Source organism: Vulpes vulpes, chromosome 9 (genome assembly GCF_048418805.1).
Source record: "Vulpes vulpes isolate BD-2025 chromosome 9, VulVul3, whole genome shotgun sequence".
Taxonomy (NCBI): Eukaryota; Metazoa; Chordata; class Mammalia; order Carnivora; family Canidae; genus Vulpes; species Vulpes vulpes.
This window is the reverse complement of record NC_132788.1, coordinates 59,222,125-59,248,873: the sequence shown is the minus strand read 5'-3', so window position 1 is coordinate 59,248,873 and position 26,749 is coordinate 59,222,125. Positions and strand designations below refer to the sequence as shown.

General features: G+C 42.4%; 3 protein-coding genes and 1 pseudogene across 4 annotated transcripts in view; 3 read left to right on the top strand and 1 right to left on the bottom strand.

Annotated features, from left to right (window-relative positions):
* TSEN2 (tRNA splicing endonuclease subunit 2) overlaps window positions 1-10,801 on the top strand; it is a 58,383-nt gene extending 47,582 nt beyond the window's left edge. For both annotated transcript variants that reach the window (XR_003237716.2, XR_011994310.1), the window contains exon 13: window positions 10,678-10,801. The gene's annotated coding sequence lies outside the window, so the exon portion shown is untranslated. The remainder of the gene's footprint in view (window positions 1-10,677) is intronic.
* On the bottom strand, window positions 9,625-16,628 carry MKRN2OS (MKRN2 opposite strand). Its single transcript, XM_026016828.2, has 4 exons — window positions 16,357-16,628; window positions 12,603-12,652; window positions 10,799-10,961; window positions 9,625-10,002 (listed from the first exon to the last, which is right to left on the bottom strand). Exons 1-4 carry the CDS (start codon window positions 16,572-16,574, stop codon window positions 9,762-9,764), a joined length of 672 nt encoding a protein of 223 aa, XP_025872613.1. The 5' UTR covers window positions 16,575-16,628; the 3' UTR covers window positions 9,625-9,761.
* A 3,445-nt stretch (window positions 16,629-20,073) lies between these two features.
* On the top strand, window positions 20,074-20,818 carry LOC112933659 (replication protein A 32 kDa subunit pseudogene; annotated as a pseudogene).
* A 4,995-nt stretch (window positions 20,819-25,813) lies between these two features.
* On the top strand, window positions 25,814-26,449 carry LOC112933660 (thymosin beta-4-like). The gene has a single exon (XM_072720272.1). It carries the CDS (start codon window positions 25,898-25,900, stop codon window positions 26,030-26,032), a length of 135 nt encoding a protein of 44 aa, XP_072576373.1. The 5' UTR covers window positions 25,814-25,897; the 3' UTR covers window positions 26,033-26,449.
* The last annotated feature ends 300 nt before the right edge of the window (window positions 26,450-26,749 follow it).

The window sequence follows — 26,749 nt, the reverse complement described above, 5'->3', positions numbered from 1 at the left end:
GTGGTGGTGAGAGAGAAGCAAACCCCCTGCTGAGCACAGAGCTCAACATGGGGCTCAATCCCACGACCCTGAGATGATGAACCACAATCAGGAGTCGGATGCTTAACTGACAGCAACCCCATTGCCCCTCTTCTAACTTTAAAGTGGCACATTCTGATAAAGTAGAAAAAGTAGAATCAGAAAAACCTGAGTCCAAATTTCAAGTCCTCACTAGGGAAACAGTGGTGACCTGGGGAGCCCTGCCTCTGAATCTTAGTTTGCTCACCTGTGGAATGGGGATAAATACTACCTGCTGAGTGTGTTTTGCAAACGAAATGACCCATGAAAGTCTGGCACACAGCAGGCATACTTTTTTTTCTTTCAGAGAAACCAAAAGTGTAAGCACTGCCATAATTGTTTTCTCTAGGAAACGCAAAGCCAACGTTTATGCCCTGGTTGGTGACACAGTGGAGGAAAGGGAGGTGACAGAAAAATAGTTTGAGGTGAAGTAGTGAAGACCGCCCTGGAGATGGGGAGAGTTGAGGTAGTAAAGTACCTCCTGTGCAAAGGGAGCCAGATAGGCCATTGCGTGTGTGTGTGTGTGTGTGTGTGTGTGTGTGTGTGTGTGTGTGTGTGTTTAAGTAATGTTTACGGGTTTTTCCTGGTGGTAACAGTATTTCATGCATGCTCTAAAGGCTTTGGGAAGATGCTTTGGGTGGATCATTATAGACTTTCAAAGTGGTAACATTGAGGCAAACTTTATGACCTTGCAGTGCAAAGGAGCCCAGCAGGCTGTCATTGCGTGAGTGTTGGTAAGGACTAGACTCCTGCCCAGGGCTACACCAGAAGATGAGCTGAAGAGGCGCGTTCTGGGGATTGCAGGGAGAACCCTTCTACCTCACAAGCTGGTGCCAATGCTGAATCTCCTCATCCTTCAGTTAGCATTTAGCTGGTATGATGAAAGAAACTTAATGGGAGGCTGCTAGGGTCATAATTCTGCAAAACTGAGCAACATTGCCATCTATTGGTGTTATTTCAGTGTGGGATAGAGTTTGTAGGGTGGTACTGTGAATTTTAGGAGAGGGAAATCTGTAGCATCCTGATGTGAAAGAAGAAATAGCCTGAATACTGCTGTTGTCACCCCCAGCCTGTCTTAGGGGCTGGGGACCATCAAAGGTTTGTTTGAAAATCAAGGGGTATAACCCTGAGAAAGCATGAAATTGACGTTTCTGACATTAACCAGTCTTATTTTATCTGAGTTTTATGACATTATTTCCTTTCCATATTTGAATGGCAATGCAAGCAAAATCTTTATTTTCTCCTTTATCTTCTCTGATGATGGCAAATCGGTGACCCACTTGCAGCACATCCCAGCTACCATTGGTTGCTTTCAGGTTGCCAGGTGGCCCAGGGGTTAAGAGCAGGGCCTCTGCTGTCAAACCTAGGTCTGATCTCTGATGTTCCCACTGTGTGACTTTGGGCAAGTCATTTCCTCAGTTTCCCTTTTCTTCTGTAAAATGGGCACATTGCTAGTACCTACCTCACAAGGGGGTCTTAAGGATTAAAAGGGAAGAAAGATTAAGAAGTGTATTCAAGTGTGGAATCCTTGATGATACTCATTAAATGCAGCTGCTCTGATTATCAATAATGGGGTAAACAATTAGGTTGAGATGAGCACTGGATGTTATACTATATATATGTTGGCAAATTGAATTTAAATAAAATTTTTTAAACTAGACAGGAAAAGTAGAGTCCTAAAATAGTGTGTTAAGAGAATAGGGACAAATTGGAATATTTCCCAAACTCAGCACTTTTTTCATCTTTACCCTGTGATATCTTTATGATTTTTTGAACACCACAGAATAGTAGTCATGATTCTGTTTAGAGTGGTATCATAGACTGGGTGGGAAGTTTCATTTTTCTTTAAAGTACCTGAACTTACAGATGCAAATATATTAGATGCCATGTATCTTTTTCCACTGAAGTTACCAAGTGCTGAAATGTTACCCAAATGTCTCTTTGGAAACAGGCTTTAAGAGTCTGGCAAGTCTTCTAAATGTCTTTTATGAATGAATGAATGAATGAATTATTGGTTCCTTGAAGATGGATTCGGTTTTTGAAATTAGACTTCATTTATGTGGTGCCATAGCTGGGGAGTAAGATTAGGTATGCTAGTATATCACATTTGGGCAAAAACAAAGTGAATTCTGGAGGCAGTTTCCAGAGAGGAATGATGAAATGTTTTGCTCTTTAGCTATTTAAAGCTCAATGATCATTTGGATATACAAATTCTGATGTGGTTGTCAACAGCCACCTCATTTCTTTATAATTACTCATCCCAGTTGTCCCCTTCCTCCCCCTGAAGATATTAAAGAAAGAAGTCGACCTTTCATTGTGTTCTTACTGAATTCTGCATTTAAAGTAGCCAGAGGGGCAAGATGATGGAAGAGTAGGGTCCCCAAATCACCTGTCCCCACCAAATTACCTAGATAACCTTCAAATCATCCTGAAAATCTACGAATTCGGCCTGAGATTTAAAGAGAGACCAGCTGGAATGCTACAGTGAGAAGAGTTCGCGCTTCTATCCAGGTAGGAAGACGGGGAAAAAGAAATAAAGAAACCAAAGGCCTCCAAGGGGGAGGGGCCCCGTGAGGAGCCGGGCTGAGGCCGGGGCGAGTGTCCCCAGGACAGGAGAGCCCCGTCCCGGAGAAGCAGGAGGGGCACCAACCTTCCCGGGCGGAAAGGAGCCAGCAGGGAGTTAGAGCAGGACCCCGGAGGGCGGGGATGCCCTCGGGCTCCCGGGGACACTAACAGGCACCTGCGCCCCGGGAGAGCGCCCCGAGCTCCCTAAGGGCTGCAACGCGCACGGCGGGACCGGGAGCAGCTCGGAGGGGCTCGGGCGGCGGCTCCACGGAGGGGGCTGCAGGGCGGGAGCGCGAATCCAACAGCGCAGGCCCCGGAGCACAGGGCGCCGGGACACAGCCCAGGATCCGGCCTCCCCCCGGGACAGGCAGAGGCCGGGAGGGCCCAGGACAGCGAGGACGCTCCTGCCCCGAGCTGAGCAGATCAGCGGCCCGCCCCGGAGCACCCAGGCCCTGCTGACGGAGAGCCCCGGAGTTACTGCGGGAGCTGACTCCAGGGCTGCAGAGCTGGCCCCGCCACTGCGGTTGTTCCTCCTGGGGCCTCACGGGGTAAACAGCCCCCACTGAGCCCTGCACCAGGCAGGGGGCAGAGCAGCTCCCCCAAGTGCTAACACCTGAAAATCAGCACAGCAGGCCCCTCCCCCAGAAGACCAGCGAGACGGACAAGTTCCAGGGGAAGTCAAGGGACTTAAAGTATACAGAATCAGAAGATACATCCCCGAGGGTTTTTTTGTTTGTTTTGTTTTGTTTTGTTTGCTTTTTGATTTGTTTGCTTCCCCCACCCCTTTTTTTCTTTCTTTTTCTTCTCTTTTTTTCTTTTTTTCTTCCTTTTTTCTTTTTTCTTTTTCTCTTTCCTTTCCTTCTTTCTCTCCTCTCTTTTTCTCCTTTTCCCAGTACAACTTGGTTTTGGCCACTCTGCACTGAGCAAAATGACTAGAAGGAAAACCTCACCTCAAAAGAAAGAATCAGAAACAGTCCTCTCTCCCACAGAGTTACAAAATCTGGATTACAATTCAATGTCAGAAAGCCAATTCAGAAGCACTATTATACAGCTACTGGTGGCTCTAGAAAAAAGCATAAAGGACTCAAGAGACTTCATGACTGCAGAATTTAGATCCAATCAGGCAGAAATTAAAAATCAATTGAATGAGATGCAATCCAAACTAGAAGTCCTAACAATGAGGGTTAACGAGGTGGAAAAATGAGTGAGTGACATAGAAGACAAGTTGATGGCAAAGAGGGAAACTGAGGAAAAAAGAGACAAAATACCATGAAGATAGATTAAGGGAAATAAATGACAGCCTGAGGAAGAAAAACCTACGTTTAATTGGGGTTCCTGAGGGCCCCGAAAGGGACAGAGGGCCAGAATATGTATTTGAACAAATCCTAGCTGAAAACTTTCCTAATCTGGGAAGGGAAACAGGCATTCATATCCAGGAAATAGAGAGATCCCCCCCCCTAAAATCAATAAAAACCGTTCAACACCTCGACATTTAATAGTTAAGCTTGCAAATTCCAAAGATAAAGAGAAGATCCTTAAAGCAGCAAGAGACAAGAAATCCCTGACTTTTATGGGGAGGAGTATTAGGGTAACAGCAGACCTCTCCACAGAGACCTGGCAGGCCAGAAAGGGCTGGCAGGATATATTCAGGGTCCTAAATGAGAAGAACATGCAACCAAGAATACTTTATCCAGCAAGGCTCTCATTCAAAATGGAAGGAGAGATAAAGAGCTTCCAAGACAAGCAGGAACTGAAAGAATATGTGACCTCCAAACCAGCTATGCAATAAATTTTAAGGGGGACTCTTAAAATTCCCCTTTAAGAAGAAGTTCAGTGGAACAATCCACAAAAACAAGGACTGAATAGATATGATGACACTAAACTCATATCTTTCAATAGTAACTCTGAACGTGAACGGGCTTAATGACCCCATCAAAAGGTGCAGGGTTTCAGACTGGATAAAAAAGCAGGACCCATCTATTTGCTGTCTACAAGAGACTCATTTTAGACAGGACACCTACAGCCTGAAAATAAAAGGTTGGAGAACCATTTACCATTCACATGGTCCTCAAAAGAAAGCAGGGGTAGCCATCCTTATATCAGATAAACTAAAATTTACCCCGAAGACTGTAGTGAGAGATGAAGAGGGACACTATATACTTAAAGGATCTATCCAACAAGAGGACTTAACAATCCTCAATATATATGCCCCGAATGTGGGAGCCGCCAAATATATCAATCAATTAATAACCAAAGTGAAGAAATACTTAGATATTAATACACTTATACTTGGTGACTTCAATCTAGCTCTTTCTATACTCGGTAGGTCTTCTAAGCACAACATATTCAAAGAAACGAGACCTTTAAATGATACACTGGACCAGATGGATTTCACAGATATCTACAGAACTTTACATCCAAACTCAACTGAATATACATTCTTCTCAAGTGCACATGGAACTTTCTCCAGAATAGACCACATACTGGGTCACAAATCGGGTCTGAACCGATACTAAAAGATTGGGATCGTCCCCTGCATATTCTCAGACCATAATGCCTTGAAATTAGAACTAAATCACAACAAGAAGTTTGGAAGGACCTCAAACACGTGGAGGTTAAGGACCATCCTGCTAAAAGATGAAAGGGTCAACCAGGAAATTAAGGAAGAATTAAAAAGATTCATGGAAACTAATGAGAATGAAGATACAACCGTTCAAAATCTTTGGGATGCAGCAAAAGCAGTCCTGAGGGGGAAATACATCGCAATACAAGCATCCATTCAAAAACTGGAAAGAACTCAAATACAAAAGCTAACCTTACACATAAAGGAGCTAGAGAAAAAACAGCAAATAGATCCTACACCCAGCAGAAGAAGAGAGTTAATAAAGATTCGAGCAGAACTCAACGAAATCAAGACCAGAAGAACTATGGAACAGATCAACAGAACCAGGAGTTGGTTCTTTGAAAGAATTAATAAGATAGATAAACCATTAGCCAACCTTATTAAAAAGAAGAGAGAGAAGACTCAAATTAATAAAATCATGAATGAGAAAGGAGAGATCACTACCAACACCAAGGAAATACAAACGATTTTAAAAACATATTATGAACAGCTGTACGCCAATAAATTAGGCAATCTAGAAGAAATGGACGCATTCCTGGAAAGCCACAAACTACCAAAACTGGAACAGGAAGAAATAGAAAACCTGAACAGGCCAATAACCATGGAGGAAATTGAAGCAGTCATCAAAAAGCTCCCAAGACACAAAAGTCCAGGGCCAGATGGCTTCCCAGGGGAATTCTATCAAACGTTTAAAGAAGAAACCATACCTATTCTACTAAAGCTGTTTGGAAAGATAGAAAGAGATGGAGTACTTCCAAATTCGTTCTATGAGGCCAGCATCACCTTAATTCCAAAACCAAAGACCCCACCAAAAAGGAGAATTACAGACCAATATCCCTGATGAACATGGATGCAAAAATTCTCAACAAGATACTAGCCAATAGGATCCACCAATACATTAAGAAAATTATTCGCCATGACCAAGTAGGATTTATCCCCAGGACACAAGGCTGGTTCAACACTCGTAAAACAATCAATGTGATTCATCATATCAGCAAGAGAAAAACCAAGAACCATATGATCCTCTCATTAGATGCAGAGAAAGCATTTGACAAAATACAGCATCCATTCCTGATCAAAACTCTTCAGAGTGTAGGGATAGAGGGAACATTCCTCAACATCTTAAAAGCCATCTACGAAAAGCCCACAGCAAATATTATTCTCAATGGGGAAGCACTGGGAGCCTTTCCCCTAAGATCAGGAACAAGACAGGGATGTCCACTCTCACCACTGCTATTCAACATAGTACTGGAAGTCCTCGCCTCAGCAATCAGACAACAAAAAGACATTAAAGGCATTCAAATTGGCAAAGAAGAAGTCAAACTCTCCCTCTTTGCCGATGACATGATACTCTACATAGAAAACCCAAAGCCTCCACCCCAAGATTGCTAGAACTCATACAGCAATTTGGTAGCGTGGCAGGATACAAAATGCCCAGCAATCAATGGCATTTCTATACACTAACAATGAGACTGAAGAAAGAGAAATTAAGGAGTCAATCCCATTTACAATTGCACCCAAAAGCATAAGATACCTAGGAATAAACCTAACCAAAGAGGTAAAGGATCTATACCCTAAAAACTATAGAACACTTCTAAAAGAAACTGAGGAAGACACAAAGAGATGGAAAAATATTCCATGCTCATGGATTGGCAGAATTAATATTGTGAAAATGTCAATGTTACCCAGGGCAATTTACACGTTTAATGCAATCCCTATCAAAATACCATGGACTTTCTTCAGAGAGTTAGAACAAATCATTTTAAGATTTGTGTGGAATCAGAAAAGACCCTGAATAGCCAGGGGAATTTTAAAAAAGAAAACCATAGCTGGGGGCATCACAATGCCAGATTTCAGGTTGTACTACAAAGCTGTGGTCATCAGGACAGTGTGGCACTGGCACAAAAACAGACACATAGATCAATGGAACAGAACAGAGAACCCAGAAGTGGACCCTGAACTTTATGGTCAACTAATATTCAACAAAGAAGGAAAGACTATCCACTGGAAAAAGGACAGTCTCTTCAGTAAATGGTGCTGGGAAAATTGGACATCCACATGCAGAAGAATGAAACTAGACCGCTCTCTTTCACCATACACAAAGATAAACTCAAAATGGATGAAAGATCTAAATGTGAGACAAGAATCCATCAAAATCCTAGAGGAGAACACAGGCAACACCCTTTTTGAACTCAGCCACAGTAACTTCTTGCAAAATACATCCACGAAGGCAAAAGAAACAAAAGCAAAAATGAACTATTGGGACTTCACCAGGATAAGAAGCTTTTGCACAGCAAATGATACAGTCACAAAACTAAAAGACAACCTACAGAATGGGAGAAGATATTTGCAAATGACGTATCAGATAAAGGGCTAGTGTCCAAGATCTATAAAGAACTTATTAAACTCAACACCAAAGAAACAAACAATCCAATCATGAAATGGGCAAAAGACATGAAGAGAAATCTCACAGAGGAAGACATAGACATGGCCAACATGCACATGAGAAAATGCTCTGCATCACTTGCCATCAGGGAAAATACAAATCAAAACCACAATGAGATACCACCTCACACCAGTGAGAATGGGGAAAATGATACGGAGAAAAGGGAACCCTCTTACACTGTTGGTGGGAATGTGAACTGGTGCAGCCACTCTGGAAAACTGTGTGGAGGTTCCTCAAAGAGTTAAAAATAGACCTGCCCTACGACCCAGCAATTGCACTGCTGGGGATTTACCCCAAAGATACAGATGCAATGAAACGCCGGGACACCTGCACCCCGATGTTTATAGCAGCAATGTCCACAATAGCCAAATTGTGGAAGGAGCCTCGGTGTCCATCGAAAGATGAATGGATAAAGAAGATGTGGTTTATGTATACAATGGAATATTCCTCAGCCATTAGAAACGACAAATACCCACCATTTGCTTTGACGTGGATAGAACTGGAGGGTATTATGCTGAGTGAAGTAAGTCAATCAGAGAAAGACAAACATTATATGTTCTCATTCATTTGGGGAATATAAACAATAGTGAAAGGGAATATAAGGGAAGGGAGAAGAAATGTGTGGGAAATATCAGAAAGGGAGACAGAACATGAAGACTCCTAACTCTGGGAAACGAACTAGGGGTGATGGAAGGGGAGGAGGGCGGGGGGTGGGGTGAATGGGTGACGGGCACTGAGGGGGGCACTTGACAGGATGAGCACTGGGTGTTATTCTGTATGTTGGTAAATTGAACACCAATAAGAATACTTTGTTTCATAAAAAAAATTAAAAAATAATAAAGTAGCCAGGGCAGGAGCGCAGGCTGGCTCAGTCAGAAGAGCATGCAGCTCTTGATCTCAGAGTTATGAGTTTGAGCCCCGTGCTGGCTGTAGAGATTAAATAAATAGTTTAAAAAATAAACAAATACAGTAGGCAGGGGATGTACTTAGCCTTGGTCAACTCAACACCCCAGGCTCCTCAAGTCAGGTCAGATAAAATGAGATGGAAGCAGATTAACTTAAGGAATTGCCATCCACTTTGCATATAGGCTCAGAAAGGCTAATAAGGAAGTGGAGCCCATTTCCTAACTTAGATTCTGAAACTTACTTTCTTTCTTTCTTTCTTTCTTTCTTTCTTTCTTTCTTTCTTTCTTCTCTTTCTTTCTTTCTTTCTTTCTTCTTTCTTTTTCTTTCCCTTCCTCCCTCCCTCCCTCCCTTCTTTTCTTTTTTCCTTCTTTCACTATTACTGTCAAAAGGTTACAATGTGCCTTTTATTTTTTTATTTTTTTAGATATTTATTTGAAAGAGAGCATACAAGATGGGGGCAGGGGCAGAGGCAGAGGCAGAGGGAGAAGCCAGCTCCTCACTGACCAGGGAGCCTGATGTGGGGCTAGAGCCCAGGACCCTGAGAGCATGACCCGAGCCCAAGGCAGACACTTAACCGAATGAGCCACTCAGGCACCCTTGAGACACAATTTATGAATTCCCCTGATTGTTTTTATTTAAAAAGCACATGGTAGGTGCTCAGTAGGTTGAATGTCTGCCTTGGGCTCAGGTCCTGATCTCAGGGTCCTGGGCTCCAGCCCCACATCTGGCTCTGTGCTCAGCAGGGAGTCAGCTTCTCCCTCTCCCTCCCTGTCTCTCTCCTTTCTCTCTCAAATAAATAAATAAAATCTAAATAAATAGTGTTTCTCTCACCTTTCTACAAATCCCCACTTTCTGGATTCACATGGAAAGGTGAATTTGTTCGGCTTTAATTATAGGAATAATTTTCATTGTTCTGTGAATAAAAGATGCTGCCACTTTATGCTGTAACAAGGAACCTCAGTTTTTAAAAACTAAACCATTATGAGGATAATTTAGTTGTAATGCATATAAGTTTTAAAACCCAGGGCAATTTTTATTAATTCCATAAATACTTATGCTGCAGTAACTAGAAATACGCTTAAAAGAAAGCTGTTAACACTGTGTTTAAGCACAACTGAAAACACGTAGAAATCCCTTGTAGCCACTAAAGATGCCGTCCTTCACTCAACAGAAACCACTCCCCTCAGGAGAGGTGGTCTCTTCATCAGGGTGGTCGGTCACGTAGAAGCCATGCTCCTCTATCGCCCGGTAGAGTGTGATGTACTTGGAGGCCTTCCTGGTCCTTGGAACTACATACTTCTCCGTGAACTCACCTTTGTCCAGTTGCTGCTTGCCTTCTGTGGTCAGAATGCAGTTAATGAATGTGAGGGTGTAACTGTAGCAGTTGTGATGGTCTTCTTGATACCTTACAAAACAAGGATGTTGAGAAGGGAAGGCTTATGCTTAAAAGCTGCTCGAGCACAGGCCATCAAGCTGCCAAGGGACTTGCAGAGTTGAAATCGGGCTCTTAGCACACTGGCTATGCCGGCCCCCTTGACGACAGAGCTCCCAGGGGTGTGGTTCTGAGGGATACTTGGCAGCTTGGGCTATTTCTATCTGCGACTTAAGTAGGATAGGAGTGGACTCGCCTAGACATTCAGAGCCGTGACAAGTTGTACAGAAACTGCCAACAGGGGGAACTGACATTCTAGAAATGGAATTCCATTTCTAAGTTTTAGGGTATCCCAGTGTCTAAACCTATTGTAAGGAAGCCTCAAAATGATTAGGTCCACAAGTATACTATATATCAAAAGTGTTGAGGAAGCAAGAAATTGAGAAATTTCAAAAGTGCTAAATAAAAAAAAATGTTAGGTATTTTTACATTTTAAACATCTTTTAAGAATTTTAAGGGAATGTAATATGGCCTTTGCTGTACATATTAAATGTTAAGTATGTAAAAATATCTAATCAAATAGCTAGAGTAGTAAGCTGTCCTTTCAGTTCAGTTCTTAAAATACTGTGACTCTGTTGTGTAAATATTTTCTGGCTCACCTCTGCAGAAAACCCAAAGTAATTCAACCCCTGTTTCAACTTGTTACAGGTACTACCATCTTGGTACAGGCTCAACATGAACTAAACATGGCTTAAGAGTGCTCTGAGCTGGGGTCACACCCGTGTGGTGAACGAAGGCCAAGGAACAGGTGGTCCCTGCAGCCCCATACCTCTGGGGCAGCCAGGCCCCGGTGCTGGAGAAGTCTTCCAGGTACTTGTCCCACTGATCCATCAGTCCAAACATGCCAGGCTGCAGTAATGGGATGCTCACACTCTGCTCCCATCCTGCTTCATCTCGCTGGACACCGTGCATGGTGTAATTATACACAATTCCTGCAACGAAAACTAGAGTCATGCTGAAGTTTAATGGAAAATGCACCTCTGTGATAAGAGGAGGTCAGAAAATGAGTAGCCCCTGTAGTAACTTTACATAAAGTTCTCCAGATTGTACGTTCTGATTACTGTCAAACATTAAGAGATCACGAGAGGCCCTGGACTCCCTTCCAGGATCAAGCAGGGGAGGCAGCCACTCACCTGACAGATTTAGATGGAGTCTTGCCTAGAGTCTGGGAGGGTCAGGGGTATTGGAGCCCCTGCCTCCCCTGCCCTCAGTAAATCATTTCTTTCAGGGAAGCCCAGTTCTTGCTCCCCCTGCTCTTTAGCACCATGAAGTTGCCCCCGGGAAATGGAGACAATAACAGAGCCAAGGATCATCCTCTCCAAAAGTTTTCTGGGTACAAGTGGGTCTATCTTGTTTCCTTAAATCAGCAGTAATTTCCACTGAGATAAAGGGTTATAAATTTGACAACTCATGTGGGTAAATCTGAGTCCAAAAACCCAGTCCTGGGTTTCTGTTCACTGGTCAGTTTCTCCTGCCTTGAGTGGATACAGAAAAGCCGAATTCAGACTTTACCTGGGAGGCCTGTGATCACAGCCTCCCCCTGCCCAGCCTTGCTCTAACCCCCAGGCCCACACCTCCCTGTGACTGAGGTGCCAGGCCCTCTGCCTGTAGACCAAATGTTCTGGTTTCGGGGCTTCCAGGCTGTGCCCTCAGAGCTAACTGTGGCTAAAGGAACTGCTTTGTTTAAATGTACACTTTTTTTTTTAAGTGTACAACAGTGGGCCCCACCACATGCTCAGGTGCTCTATCCTCTGATATATCCCTGAGACCCCTGCCTAGTCCCTAGAGACCCCAGTGGCAGTGGGCTGGGTCCAGATTCTGGTTCCAACACAAGAAATCATGGATACTACAACCTCTCCAGACTTCTGTTTGTTCATTTCTTAAAAACCCAACAAAACAGGGCGCCTGGGTAGCTCACTAGTTGAGAGTCTACCTTTAGACTCAGGGCATGATCCCGGGGTCCTGGGATTGAGTCGCTCATTGGGCTCCCTGCAGGGAATCCTGCTTCTCCCTCTGCCTGTGTCTCTGCCTCTCTCTCTATATCTCTCATGAATAAATAAATAAAACTTTAAAAAAAAAAAAAAGAAAAGAAAACAGACTTGCGATACTCTTGGCTGAGAAAACATTAAAGAGCTTTGAAATACTTAGTATTATCAGTGCTAAGTTGCTGTCAAGTATTTCTCTTTTTTTTTTTAATTTTTATTTATTTATGATAGTCATCAGAGAGAGAGAGAGAGAGAGGCAGAGACATAGGCAGAGGGAGAAGCAGGCTCCATGCACCAGGAGCCCAATGTGGGATTTGATCCCGGGTCTCCAGGATCGCGCCCTGGGCCAAAGGCAGGCGCCAAACCGCTGCGCCACCCAGGGATCCCCAGGTATTTCTCTTTTGCAGAGTAGCATTGCCCACCCTTTAGTGTGGTAGGAGAACCCAGGGAAAAGAGGAATTCCCTACATAAATGTTGTCATCATCACTTTTTCTCTGGAAACACCGCTCTCCCCTAACTAGGTATTGTGAGGACTTTTTCACTTAAAAAAAAAAGAGAGAGAGAAAAAGGCAGTGACAGTGCACTCACCATTTGTGTTGGTTATTCCAACGTGAAGATCAGACCTTCCATCATACTCCCTGAAAGAAACGTGAAGAGTCCAAACCAAAAACTGGTTGAGCCAAGAGTACATTTGAGGTAGAAAATACTCCCCTGATCCCCTACCTGGATTTTCTTGCCCCCCTTCTCCGTCCCCTGCCATTTCAAAAGGTCGTGTGTGCTGGGAGGCCAGCCTTGCTGGAGCATAGAGTCAGCTTAACTCTCGGCTCCCCAGCAGAGGGGTACACCTGAAGGTCAGTTGTTGAAGGAGCTCCTCATTCTTTCCTACTTATAGGTGAGGTTATAGCCTGTTCATCAGGCTGACTGGGGAAAGGATCCTGAGTGCATCTCAGTAGACCTCTACCATCAAAACTAAAGTTGTGTCTTTTGGTCTTTGTAGCCCGCAGCCACACCCACTTTTCCTAGACAGCCCTTGTTTCCTGAAATTACTCTTTACCTGAGACTGTTCATTAAATCTGTGACTCCTTGGGCAGCCCGGGTGGCTAGAGGTTTAGCGCCACCTTCAGCCCAGGGCGTGATCCTGGAGACCTGGGATCGAGTCCTATATCCTAGGGTTCCCCTCATGGAGCCTGCTTCTCCCTCTGCCTCTCTTTCTGCGTCTCTCATGAATAAATAACTAAAATCTTTTAAAAATAAAAAATAGGGATCCCTGGGTGGCGCAGCGGTTTGGTGCCTGCCTTTGGCCCAGGGCGCGATCCTGGAGACCCGGGATCGAATCCCATATCAGGCTCCCGGTGCATGGAGCCTGCTTCTCCCTCTGCCTTTGTCTCTGCCTCTCTCTCTCTCTGTGACTATCATAAATAAATAAAAATAAAAATAATAAAAATAAAAATAAAAAATAAAATAAATAAACCTGTGACTCCATATGATTTAACCTTCATATACAATTCCAGGCCATCACTTCCTAGCGAGTCATTTTTTCTCTCTAATCTCAGTTTCCTCATCTGTAAAATGGGAACATCATAAACACCACCCCCACCAGCAAGCTGGCTGGACGAATAAAATGCCTGTTGAGTGCCTGCCACATACAGATGTCGAATAAATCAGAGGTAATCATTAAAGGATGAAGCTCCTTCATCATACTGCAGGTTCCTCATGAAAGCAAGCAGTTCCAAGCTTTAAAATGACCAAGAACACAAACAGCGGTCCCACCTTCAGAGTGATCCCCCTGGCCATCTTGTTGCAGCCACTCTGAGTGTTTTGAGACCCCATGGGTTCAGAGGCTGAGAATGAAACTGAGCAAAACTACAGGTCTGACTGTGCAACACTGCACTTACTGTGTGATCTACCCAAAGATCACTGCTGAGCACATCGCTGCACTTTGTCTCCTGCCTGAATCCCAGGTGTTCCTTCCCTCCCCCTGTCCTTCATTGGTTTCCCAGTCCTGCACAGATGTTTACTGGGGTATAAACTGTGGGCCTTTGAAGTGAAGGGCTAGTGGCACAACAGGAAATAAGACTGACGAGTCTATATCCTCTTGGAGTTTGTTCATTTCTGCAGAAGACTTAGTTTAACAAGTTTTTAATAGCTAAGTGCTCCTAGGGAGCAAAATATAGAATGCTACAGAAACATGTCATAGCATCAGGGCCATTCCTCTCCCATACAACACCTTTGTATAAGTTAAGAAAAAGTGCCCCTTCTTCCTGCAGATGCAGTTCTGCCCAGAGTGTTTGGCTTGGCAAGTGTAGTGCAGACTGAGTTTCAAGACCCAAAACCACCTTGGTCAGGCAGCTTTATGCAGTCCACACAACCTACACAACCCTATGTGGCAGCCCTAAGAGATCTTAACCCAGTTTGATTAGAACCTCAGTGATTCCTTTGGGTTATTGCAGGTTCTCTCTTACAAAGTAGGTGAAACTGTCTCAAGGTGAGTTGTGGGAGTCCGTCCTGAGGTTTTGGAATTTGGATGAAAGGGAAAGGAACAGTTTGGAATTTGGCCTCAGAAGGTCTGGTGGGCAGGGGACTACTTAGGGTTCTGCAGATCCCGGCCTAAGGGGATGGGAGGATGCCAGGGCATACAACCTGTTTCAACATCACCAAGCAAGGCCAGGCCCATCAGTATTGCTACCACATCATAGAATAAATAAATGCTTATTAGGGGACAACCGAAAGCCTATCATGTTCTAGAGAGCAGGGCTGTGGCTCCATCACAGTGACATCCCTAGCATTTCTCACACAGAGCTGCTAAGTAAGGATTGGTGAATGAACCAAAGTTATGGGAAATAAATTCTGAATTTTAATCACTTCATTCAAAAGCTTTTGGGATCCAGCAGGTAATACTCCAAGTCAGTATGAATGAAGGGCTCTTACAAAACATATTGGGCTTCATCATTCATATGAGAGAAATAAAGTTTCTGCCAGTTACGTTCTGAACTGAGTATAAGAATAGGATGGAAAGAACAATGTTGGCTCAACATCATAACTGGTGCCTGGGGCAGGTTTTTCTCCCTTACCACTGAACCTCACCACACTGCAAGGTCAGCAGGACCCTCATTTTGTAGATAAGGAACAGAGACTCTGGATGGGCTGGAGCTGAACTGGGAGAGGAATTGGGGGCTTTGTGGCACTGTTCTCTCTGCACCCTGCGTCATCCAGGGAGGGTCAGGCATGAGGTACCCTGCACACTTTGGTTCATTTCACCCATGTAAAGACAGGAAGAAAATCAATTAAGGAAGTTAGTAAGCAGAGAAGTGAATAGACAACTCCAATTGTCTTATCCCAAACCAGTGCTCTTGAGGGTACATGGGAATTGAGAGGGTAGATTTCAAAGAGGCCAGGAGGTCTCAGCACTAGGTCACAATGATGCTTATGACCATACTTCCTAAAGCACATGCCATCATTCTGTAGTGTCCCATGCTCTCACACCTGGCTCACACTGGGCCACTTCTAATTCCATTTGTAAACTCCACAGGAGGCACAGTCCTTTCTTTTGATTACTGAAATCTTTCTTAAAGTCAGGTGGTAAAAAAAAAAAAAAAAAAAAAAAAAGTCAGGTGGTATCCACAACTGAGGTAGACCCCCTCTGGTCTGCAATTTAATTCATCCCCATGCAGAATAGTCTATACATAGCCTTTCTTCAGGCTTTGTACATTGTACCTCTTTGTCACAGAAGTTACAGACTAACTCGCAGTAAAGAAATTATTTTGATTAGAGTAACTACTGGGTCATTTTCCCAGTTAGCCTCTTAGCACAAAATTTATAGGTAAAAAAAATCTCCAAGCTATCAGTTTTCCTCTCTTAAGATTGTATAAGCAGGTTTGACCTTCCCTTATTCATCTAGGAAAGTACGTACACCATCTATCTTTATGAAATAAAGAGACCTACATGTTAGGATTTAATGCCCAAACACTGGCAAGATTATCCACCAAACCTCACACTGTGTAGCACACATTAGAAAAAGTTTTCAGGGTGCCTGGGTAGCTTGATGGGCTAAGCGTCCAATTCTTGGTTTCCACTCAGAGTCATGGGATCTCATGGGGCTGTGTCTGCCGGTCTGCCCTGCAGTGGGCTCTGCGGCTCGGCAGGGAGTCTGCTGGAAATTCTCTCTCTTTCCTTCTCCCCCTGCCCCTCCCTGCAGCCGTCCACCCCCCAACCTGCGCTCGCGCGCTCTCTCTCTCTCTCTCCCTAAAATAAATAAATCTTTAAAGAAAAAGTTTTAGTGACTACAACACAGAAGGAAAAGTTTACAGAATCACTTAATATAACACTCAGAAAAACACTGTACCTAAGAAACGTCCCTTGAGTTGGTCTAAGGAGGAATGAACATTTTTCTTGATGCCCGTTGGTAAACGGATTGCAGATGCTAACAGGTGCTTCCTCCAGCTTCCTCGAGCCCATGACCTGCTGGCAAAGGGGGCAGCACTGGGGCACACTGAAGCTGTAGATGTATTTCTTACAGTGGTTGAATTTAATTAATGGCTTTCCAGCCTCTATACGCTGCATGGTTTTCCTATCCTGGGCAACCAGGAGCCGTTTCCCAAGACTTCCTTTTCCTCTTTCCCTGGCTAGCAAATGTACACCTCCTGAGTAACCTGATCAACAGTGATGTCATTCTGATTGACGGCTTCAGAAGCCAAACCCAAGAGGATTAACCAGTAACCAGACCGCCCCATAAACTGGTGTTTTAAAGAGCTAGTTTTCGTTTGTGCTCACTTACAAAGTTTCTTCCCAGCCTTCCACACTTTGCAACCGCCAACACACAGCTCCTACTCATCCTTTAAGCTCTACTTTTCTGTGAAACCTTCCTTCGCTTCCTTGAGTGTTGCCTTGCACTGGCAGGAGTGGATTCCTGCTTTTACTAGGGTTCCGATATTTGATTAGTCATTAGTCTGTGAACTTCTTGGAGTTAGGACCCACATTTATTTCTGTGTTTCTAGAATAGGTAATGTTGTTTTGTTGTTGGATAAATACATGAAATCCTTGGAGGCTATTTTCTTTTGATGTTTCATATTGCAGAAGTAATGTTGCTCATAAAAAATTAACAACACAGTTAGAAATAAGGATAGTGGTTGCCCTAGGTGAGGGTGGGAGGGAGAGCGCAGGAGGCAGTTTCTGTGGTCTGGGGCTGCTCTGATTCATTATCAAGGGGTTGAGTGTATTAGAGTATTCAGTTTGTGGAAATTCATCAAACTGGACTTCTCACTACATGCTCAATTTTATTTTATTTTATTTTTTTTTTTTACATGCTCAATTTTAAAACAATTTTCAGGGCAGCCCCAGTGGCGCAGCGGTTTGGCGCCGCCTGCAGCCTGGGGTGTGATTCTGGAGACCCGGGATCAAGTCCCATATCGGGCTGCATGGAGCCTGCTTCTCCCTCTGTCTGTGTCTCTGCCTCTCTCTCTGTGTGTCTATGAATAAATAAATTTTTTTAAAAAAAATAAAAATAAAAAATAAAAAAAATAAAAAATAAAATAAAACAATTTTCAGAAACTGCAAAAAAGGTCAGAAAAAAAAAGTCATGTCCCCAGTTCCTCCATAAAATTTTCCCATTCACCAAATCCTGTTCCCTGAGAAAACTAAAGGTAAGGTAAATGAATGTTTCCACATAATTTTTCAAATCCCAGTGTCGTGGTATCAGTAAACTGAAATCACCATTTACTGGTTTGAAATGTGTTTATTTCTCTCATCTTGGAAATTTATCTACAATATTAGGACTATAGGTCCTAATAGGCTCATCCTATATGAGCCTAAAAGGCTCATCCTTTCAGATGATTGCCTAGGAATCCATAGTTTGGTTGCACCACACTTTTTTTTTTTTTTTTAAGTAATCACGACACTCAACATGGGGCTCAAACTCACAACCCTGAAATCAAGAGTTGTATGTGTTTCTTTTTAAGATTTTATTTATTTATTCATGAGAGAGACACAGAAAGAGGCAGAGACATAGGCAGAGGGAGAAGCAGATTCCCCATAGAGAGCCTGATGTGGGACTTAATCCCAGGACCCTGGGATCACGCCCTGAGCCAAAGACAAACACTCAACCACTGAGCCACCTAGGCGTCCCTTATATGTGCTTTTGACTGAGCCAGACAGGCACCCCTGTACCATGCTTTATTTAACTAATCCCCTATTGATGCCTATAGTTCCAGAGAAAGCCAAGAGTAAAGGGAAGACCTGTGGGTATCATGGCAGGTATAGTTACTTCAGAAAAGTGTTTCACAGCATGCATTTAAATAAATTACAGTGTGCTGAAATATAGAAAAATGTGTGTTAAGTATTAATATGAAAATGATCATCAGGACAGCCCAGGTGGCTCAGTGGTTTAGTGCTGCCTTCAGCTCAGGGCGTCACCCTGGAGTCCCTGGATTGAGTCCCACGTCGGTCCCACTGTGTGGAGCCTGCTTCTCCCTCTGCCTGTGTCTATGCCTCTCTCTGTGTGTGTCTCTTGTGAATTGATAAATAAAATCTTTAAAAAAGAAAAGAAAAGAAAATGATCATCAGACTCATAGAACTAGAAAAAACCTTAGAAATCATTTCAACCACCTTCTTCTGTTACAGTAAAGGGAGACAGGCTATATAACTAGATGCCCAGCCTGGGTAACCAAGGTCTGAGATTGTTCATTATTAATATAAACCACGCAGCTATTGTTTGATTATTTGAGTGACCCAAGGTATTTTCAACTGAGAATATATTCATCTTCGTGACACCAATACCAAGAGGTATGGGTTTTTGTTTTTTTTTTAAGATTTTATTGATCTATTCATGAGAAACACAGAGAGAGAGGCAGAGACACAGGCAGAAGGAGAAGCAGGCTCCCCGCGGGGAGTCTGATGTAGGACTTGATCCCAGGGTCCTGGGATCACAACCTGAGCCAAAGGCAGACGCTCAACCACTGAGCCACCAGGTGCGCCCCAGAGGCATTTTTAATCTTATGAAGAGGAAGTGAGACATCATGCCTTGATAAACATTTTTAATACACTAGCATTCTCTTTTATTTGAAAACACACACACACACACAGGCATCTTCAGCCACCTGGCTGGCTCAGTTGGTAGAGCCTATGACCCTTGATCTTGGGGTTGTGAGTTTGAGCCCTGTGTTGGGTGTAGAGATTACTTAAAACTAAATTTAAAAACATTTAAAAGGGGCACCTGGGTGGCTCAGTGGTTGAGCATCTGCCTTTGGCTCAGGGCATGATTCCAGGGTCCTGGGATCGAGTCCCACAACAGGCTCCCCACGGGAAGCTTGCTTCTCCCTCTGCCTATGTCTCTGCCTCTCTCTGTGTTTCCCATGAATAAATAAATAAAATCTTAAGTAAATAAAAAATAAATAAAACACAGGCATCTTTAATCCTTTTTTTTAACCTTATTTTCTCTATTTCTAAAAATCTTCTTATGGTAAAAATAAAACATAGATACAGATGATTACATAAAACAAATGTATGGTTTAGTGAATTATTCTACTGTGAACCCCTTGTAAGTATCACTCAAGTCAAGAACGAAAATTTTCCTAGCCATCTCAGAGGCCCCTCTTATGTTCATCCCCCTTCTTCCTCCAAAAGTGACCCCTATCCCACTCAAGTAATCATTCCTTGTGCTTTATTTTGGTTTCATCATCCAAGTGTGCATCCGTAGATACTATGGTTTAATCTTGCTCATTTAAACACTTTTGTTGTGTATTTTAAGTTTTATCTCCTTTTCCTTCCCTTAATTTTTCTTATATCTATGAAGCATCCAAATCATTGGACCTGTAGCATCTCCCACAGTCTGTTGCTATCTGCTTACTCAGGGTTCAGTTCAACACACTGCTGTGCCCTCTGTACATCCTTTAAATTTGCAGCTGGACCCAGAGACTTAGATCCAATCCTCTTGGCAAGACTGTGAGTGGTAACATGTTCTCTCATCAGAGGTACATCAGATCTGCTCCTCACTTATATATGAAATCTTAAAAAAAAAAAAAAGTCAAACTCATAGAAACAAAGAGTAGAGAAAGTGGTTGTGGTTGATGAAATGTTCAAAATTGGGAATGTTGAGATTTCACAAGTCACTATTGTGGGTATAATCAGACATGCAGAGAAGGCCCCAACCAACATTGTATACAAAATAGATGACATGACAGCTGCACCCATGGATGTCCGCCAGTGGGTTGACACAGATGATGCCAGCAGTGAAAACACAGTGGTTCCTCCAGAGACGTATGTGAAACTGGCTGGCCATCTGTGATCTTTTCAGAACAAAAAAAAAAGCCTTGTAGCCTTTATATCATGCCTCTGGAGGATATGAATGAGTTTACCACACATATTCTGGAAGTTGTCAATGCATACATGATCCTGAGCAAATCTAACAGCCAGCCCCCAGCAGGGAGAGCACCTATCAGCAATCCAGGAATGGGTGAAACAGGGAACTTTGGTGGGAATAGCTCCATGCCAGCAAATGGCCTCACTGTGGCCCAAAGCCACGTGCTGAATTTGATTAAGGCTTGTCCAAGACCTGAAGGATTAAACTTTCAGGATCTCAAGAACCAGCTTCAACACATGTCTGTAGCCTCAATAAAGCAAGCTGTGGATTTTCTTAGCAACGAAGGCCACATCTATTCCACTGTGGACAATGATCATCTTAAATCCACAGATGCAGACTAACTGGATCTAATTGAGTACCCCAGGTATTTTCCAGCTGGACCGGATTTCATAATCTGTTGTCTCCAACTGTGCATATGTTTCGTCAGTGGACTTCTAGGGAGTAGGTTTCATCTAGAAAGGGTCTCATTTAAAATCCTTTTGAAGCTTAGTGCTCTGGCTTTTTGTTTGTTTTTATTTTTGTTTTTATGAAGCTCAATTTTGGGCAGTTGACAAGAATATAAACCTAGGTGGACTTTCTTAAAGTTACGAATCAGCCATTTACAACATCAGGACAGATGGAAGTGGGAGGGAGAGACATGCTACCAAGAGAGTTGGGCGGTATTACTTAAAGAATACTCAGGAGTTTCTACTCCTGTACCATTCCCTGTTGAAAGAAGATGAGCAGAACTAGGGCCTTCAGCAGGGAGCGAGCCAAAAAACCCACTAACCTTTGCCTGGTTTTGTTCCCCCCTTTGGTTGGCTATATGGTGTTATTTTCAGAATCGCACTTTCCTTCACCTTGTCATGACTGCTGCCGAAAGTGTGTTTTTATGAACATGAAGTTCTAGAGTCGTGACCTCATGAGGGCAAAGGGGAGAAAGAGATGTTATTTCTATTTCATACAAAATCCATATGTTTAATAAAAGTTCTATTGCAGGAAAAAAAAAAAAAAGAAGCAGGCTCCCCAAGGAGCCCAACCCAGGGCTTGATCCCAGGACCTGGGATCAAGCCATGAGCTGAAGGCAGATGCTTAACCAACTGGGCCACCCTGGCACCCTGATAGATTTTTTAAAAGACTTTATCCACTTAGGGGCACCTGGGTGGCTCAGGAGGCACCCCTACATGTATATATTTTCGTATGTTGAACCAATCTTGCATTCCTGAAATAAGTTCCACATGATCATGGTGTATAATCCTTTTTTTATGCTGCTGGATTTGGTTTGCTGGTATTTTGTGGAGGATTTTTATGTTTTTATTATTAAAGTATATTAATCTTGGGACACTTGGGTGGCTCAGCAGTTAAGTGTCTGCCTTTGGCTCAGGGCGTGATCCCAGGATCCTGATACCAAGTCCTACATGGGGCTCCCCACAGGGAACCTGCTTCGTCCTCTGCCTGTGTCTCTGCCTCTCTCTCTGTGTCTCTCATAAATAAATAAATAAAATATTTAAAAATAAAATAAAAAGTACATTAATCTATAGTTTTCTTTGTCTGGCTTAATACCATGGTAGTACTGGCCTCAAAGAATGAGTTGGGAAGTATTTCTTCTTCCATTTTGTTTTGTTTGTAAAACATTAATGTTAATTCTTATTTAAATGTTCAGTAAAGGGGTGCCTGGGTGGCTCAGTTGGTTAAGCATCTGCCTTTATCTCAGGTCATGATCACAGGGTCCTGAGATCAGAAGCCATGGTGTGGTTTCCTGTTCAGCAGAGTCTGCTTCTCCCTCTCCCTCTGTGATCTGTCTTAAATAAATAAATAAATAAATAAATAAATAAATAAATAAATAAATAAATAAAATCTTTTAAAAAATAAAATAAATGTTCAGTGAAATTCACCAGTTAAGCTATTGGTTTTGGGCTTTTCTTCGTGGGAAGTTTTTTGTTGTTGTTGTTATTAATTCAATCTCTTTACTTGTTAATGGTCTATTCATATTTTCTATTTTTTTAATGTTAGTCTTTCACATTAATTTTATTTTATTTAAGAGGGAGAGAAAGCATGCACGAGCAACAGGAGAGGAGGGAGAGAAAGAGGAAGAGAGAAAATCCCAAGCAGACTCCCTGCCCAGCAGAGAGCCTGACACAGGACTCAATCTCACAACCCTAAGATCACAACCTGTGATAAAATCAAGAGCCAGATTTTATCGACTGATGCTTAACCGACTGAGCCACCCAGGTGTCCCTTTATATTTCTTCTAGATTCAGTTTCACTAGTTTGTGTCTCTCTAGAAATTTGTCTATTTCATCTAAGTTATCTAATTTGTTGGCATACAAATGCTCAAAATATTACCTTATAACTTCTTTATTTTTGTAAGGTTGGTGGTAAGATCCCCTTGTTCATGTCTGTTGTTAATAATTTGAATCTTCTCTATGTTTTTCTTTTTCTTTCATTCTTTCTCTTCCTTTCTTGCTTTCTTTCTTTCTTTCAATTTGATTAACATATAGTTATTATTAGTTTCAGAGGTAGAGATCAGTGATTCATCAATCTTCTATTAACACCCAGTGCTCATTACATCCTATGCCCTCCTTAATGTCCATCACTCAGTTACCCTATTCCCCACCCCCATCCCCTCCAGCAGCCCTCAGTTTTGTTTCCTATGATTAAGAGTCTCCTGTGGTTTGTCTCCCTCTCTGATTTCATCTTGTTTTATTTTTTCCTTTCTTCCTCTATGATCCTCTGTTTTGTTTCTTAAATTACATGTATAAGTGAGATCACATGATAACTGTCTTTTTCTGATTAACTTATTTCATTTAGCATAATACCCTCTAGTTCCATCCACATCATTGCAAATGGTGAGATTTCATTTCTTTGGTGGCTGAGTAGTATTCCATTGTACATATAAACCACTTATTTATCCATTCATCTGTCAATGGAGATCTGGGCTCTTTCCATAGTTTGGCTATTGTGGGCATTGCTGCTATAAACATTGGGGTGCAGATTTTTCTTCTGATTACTACATTTGTAACTTTGGGATAAATCCCTAATAGTGCCATCGCTGGGTTGTAGGATAGCTCTATTTTCAACTTTTTGAGGAATCTCCACACTGTTTTCCAAAGTGACTGTACCAGCTTGCATTCTCACCAACAGTGTAAGAGGGTTCCACTTCCTCCACATCCTCACTAACATCTGTCATTTCCTGAGTGGTTAATTTTTGCCATTCTGACCAGTGTGTGATAGTATCTCATTGTGGTTTTAATTTATATTTCCCTGATGCCTAGTAGATGTTGAGCATTTTTTCATCTATCTGTTGGTCGTTTGTGTCTTCTTTGGAGAAATGTCTGTTCATGTCTTCTGCCCATTTCTTGATTGGATTATTTGTTCTTTGGGTGCTGAGTTTGATAAATTCCTTTTAGGTTTTGGATACTTGCCTTTTATCTAATAAGACTTTTGCATATATCTTCTCCCATTCTGTTGGCTGTCTTTTGATTTTGTCAACTGTTTCCTTCACTGTGCAAAAGCCTTTTATCTTGATGAAGTCCCAATAGTTCATTTTGCCTTTGTTTCCCTTGCCTTTGGAGACATGTCTAGCAAGAAGTTTCTGCAGCCAAGGTCAAAGAGGTTGTTGCCTGTGTTCTCTTCTAGGATTTTGATGGATTCCTGTCTCACATTTAGGTGTTTCATCCATTTTTAGTTTGTTTTTGTTTATTACATCCATTTTGAGTTTATTTACTTGTGTAATAAAGTAATCCAGAGATTCCCTGGGTGGCTCATCGATTTAGCGCCTGCCATTGGCCCAAGGCGTGGTCCTGGAGTCCCGGGATCGAGTCTCACATCAGGCTCCCTGCATGGAGCCTGCTTCTCCCTCTGCCTGTGTCTCTGCCCCCCTCTCTCTCTCTCTCTCTGTGTGTGCGTCTCATGAATAAATAAATAAAATCTTTAAAAAAAAAAAAAAGGAAATAAAGTGATCCAGTTTCATTCTTCTGCATGTGGTTGTCCAATTTTCCCAACACCATTTGTTTAAGAGACTGTCTTTTTTCATTGGATATGGATTTTTCCATAGAGTTGAGAGTCCATTTCTGGGTTTCCTATTCAGTTCCATTGATCTATATGTCTATTTTTGTGCCAGTACTATACTATCTTGATGATTACCGCTTTGTAATAGATCTCGAAGTCTGGGATTGTAATGCCACCACTTTTGGTTTTCTTTTTCAATATTCCTTTGGCTCTTCAGGGTCTTTTATGGTTCCATACAAATTTTAGGATTCTTTGTTCTAGCTCTGTGAACAAAGATGCTGGTATTTTGATAGGTATTGCATTGAATGTATAGATTGCTTTAGGTAGCATAGACATTTTAACAATATTTGCTCTTCCAATCCATGAGCATGGAATGGTTTTCCTTTTCTTTGTATCTTCCTCAATTTATTTCATGAGTGTTCTATAGTTTTCTGCGTACAGATCCTTTCCCTCTTTGGTTAGGTTTATTTCTAGGTATCTTATGGGTTTTGGTGCAATTGTAAATGGAATCAATTCCTTAATTTCTCTTTCTTCAGCCCTGTATGAGTTCTAGCAATTTTGGGGGTGGAGTCTTTTGGGTTTCCCACATAGAGTATCATGCCATCTGCAAAGAGTGAGAGTTTGACTTCTTCATTGCTGATTTGGGTGCTTTTTATTTCTTTTTGTTGTCTGATGGCTGAGGCTAGGACTACTAGTACTATGTTGAACAACAGTGGTGATAGTAGACATCCTTGCTGTGTTCCTGACTTTAGGGGAAAAGATCTGTTTTTCCCCATTGAGAATGATATTTTTAAAGAGATTTTATTCATTTATTCATGAGAGACACACACACACAGAGGCAGAGACACAGGCAGAGGGAGAAGCAGGCTCCACACACAAAGCCTGATGTGGGACTCATCCAGAGACTCCGGGATCACAACTTGAGCCAAAGGCAGACGCGCAACCGCTGAGCCACCCTGGCGTCCTGAGAATGATATTTGCTATGGGTTTTTCATATATGGCTTTTATGATATTGAAGTATGTTCCCTCTATCCCTACACTGTGAAGAGTTTTAATCAAGAAAAGATGCTATACTTTATCAAATGCTTTTTTCTACATCTATTGAGAGGATCACATGGTTCTTGTCCTTTCTTTTATTAATATAGTGTATCATATTATTTGCAGATGTTGAACCACCTTTGCATCCCAGATATAAATTCCACTAGGTTATAGTGAATAATCCTTTCAATGTACTGTTGGAAATATATTGGCTAGTATCTTGGTGGAGAATTTTTGCATCCATGTTCATCATGGTTATTGCTCTGTAATTCTCCTTTTTGGTGGGGTCTTTGGCTAGTTTTTAGACCGAGGTAATGCTGGCCTCATAGAACGAGTTTGGAAGTTTTCCTTCCATTTCCATTTTTTTGGGAACAGCTTCAGAAGAATACGTATTAATTCTTCTTTAAATGTTTGGTAGAATTCGGCAGCGACCGCAGCGCAGACCGGATCCCTCTCCTCTCTCCAGCTCGCTCGTGCGCCTCGCTCCACTTCCTCTGCAACCATGTCTGACAAACCCGATATGGCTGAGATTGAGAAATTCAATAAGTCGAAATTGAAGAAGACGGAAACGCAAGAGAAAAATCCACTGCCTTCGAAAGAAACGATTGAACAGGAGAAGCAAGCAGGCGAATCGTAATGAGGCGAGCGCTGCCAATATGCACTGTACATTCCACAAGCATTGCCTTCTTACTTTACTTCTTTTAGCTGTTTAACTTTGTAAGATGCAAAGCGGTTGGATCAAGTTTAAATGACTGTGCTGCCCCTTTTCACATCAAAGAATGGAGAACTACTGACAACGAAGGCGCCTGCCTTTCCCATCTGCCTGTCTGGCTGGCTGGCAGGGAAGGAAAAGAACTTGCATGTTGGTGAAGGAAGAAGCTGGGTGGGAGGACAGTGAGATCTAGAGTAAAAAACCAAGCTGGCCCAAGGTATCTTGCAGGCTGTTAAAATGCAGTTTAATCAGAGTGCCATTTATTTTTTTGTTCAAATGATTTTAATTATTGGAATGCACAATTTTTAATATGCAAATAAAGTTTTAAAACGTGAAAAAAAATGTTTGGTAGAAATCCCCTGGGAAGCCATCCAGCTCTGGACTTTTGTTTGTTGGGAGATTTTTGATTACTGCTTCAATTTCCACGCTGGTTATGGTTCTGTTCAGGTTTTCTATTTCTTCCTGTTTCAGTTCTGATAGTTTATACATCTCTAAGAGCATATCCATTTCTTTCAGACTGCCTAATTTGTTGGCATACAGTTGCTCATAATAAGTTCTTATAATTGTATTTCTCCGGTGTTGGTGGTGACCTCTCCTCTTTCACTAATGATTTTATTTATTTGGGTCCTTTCTCTTTTCTTT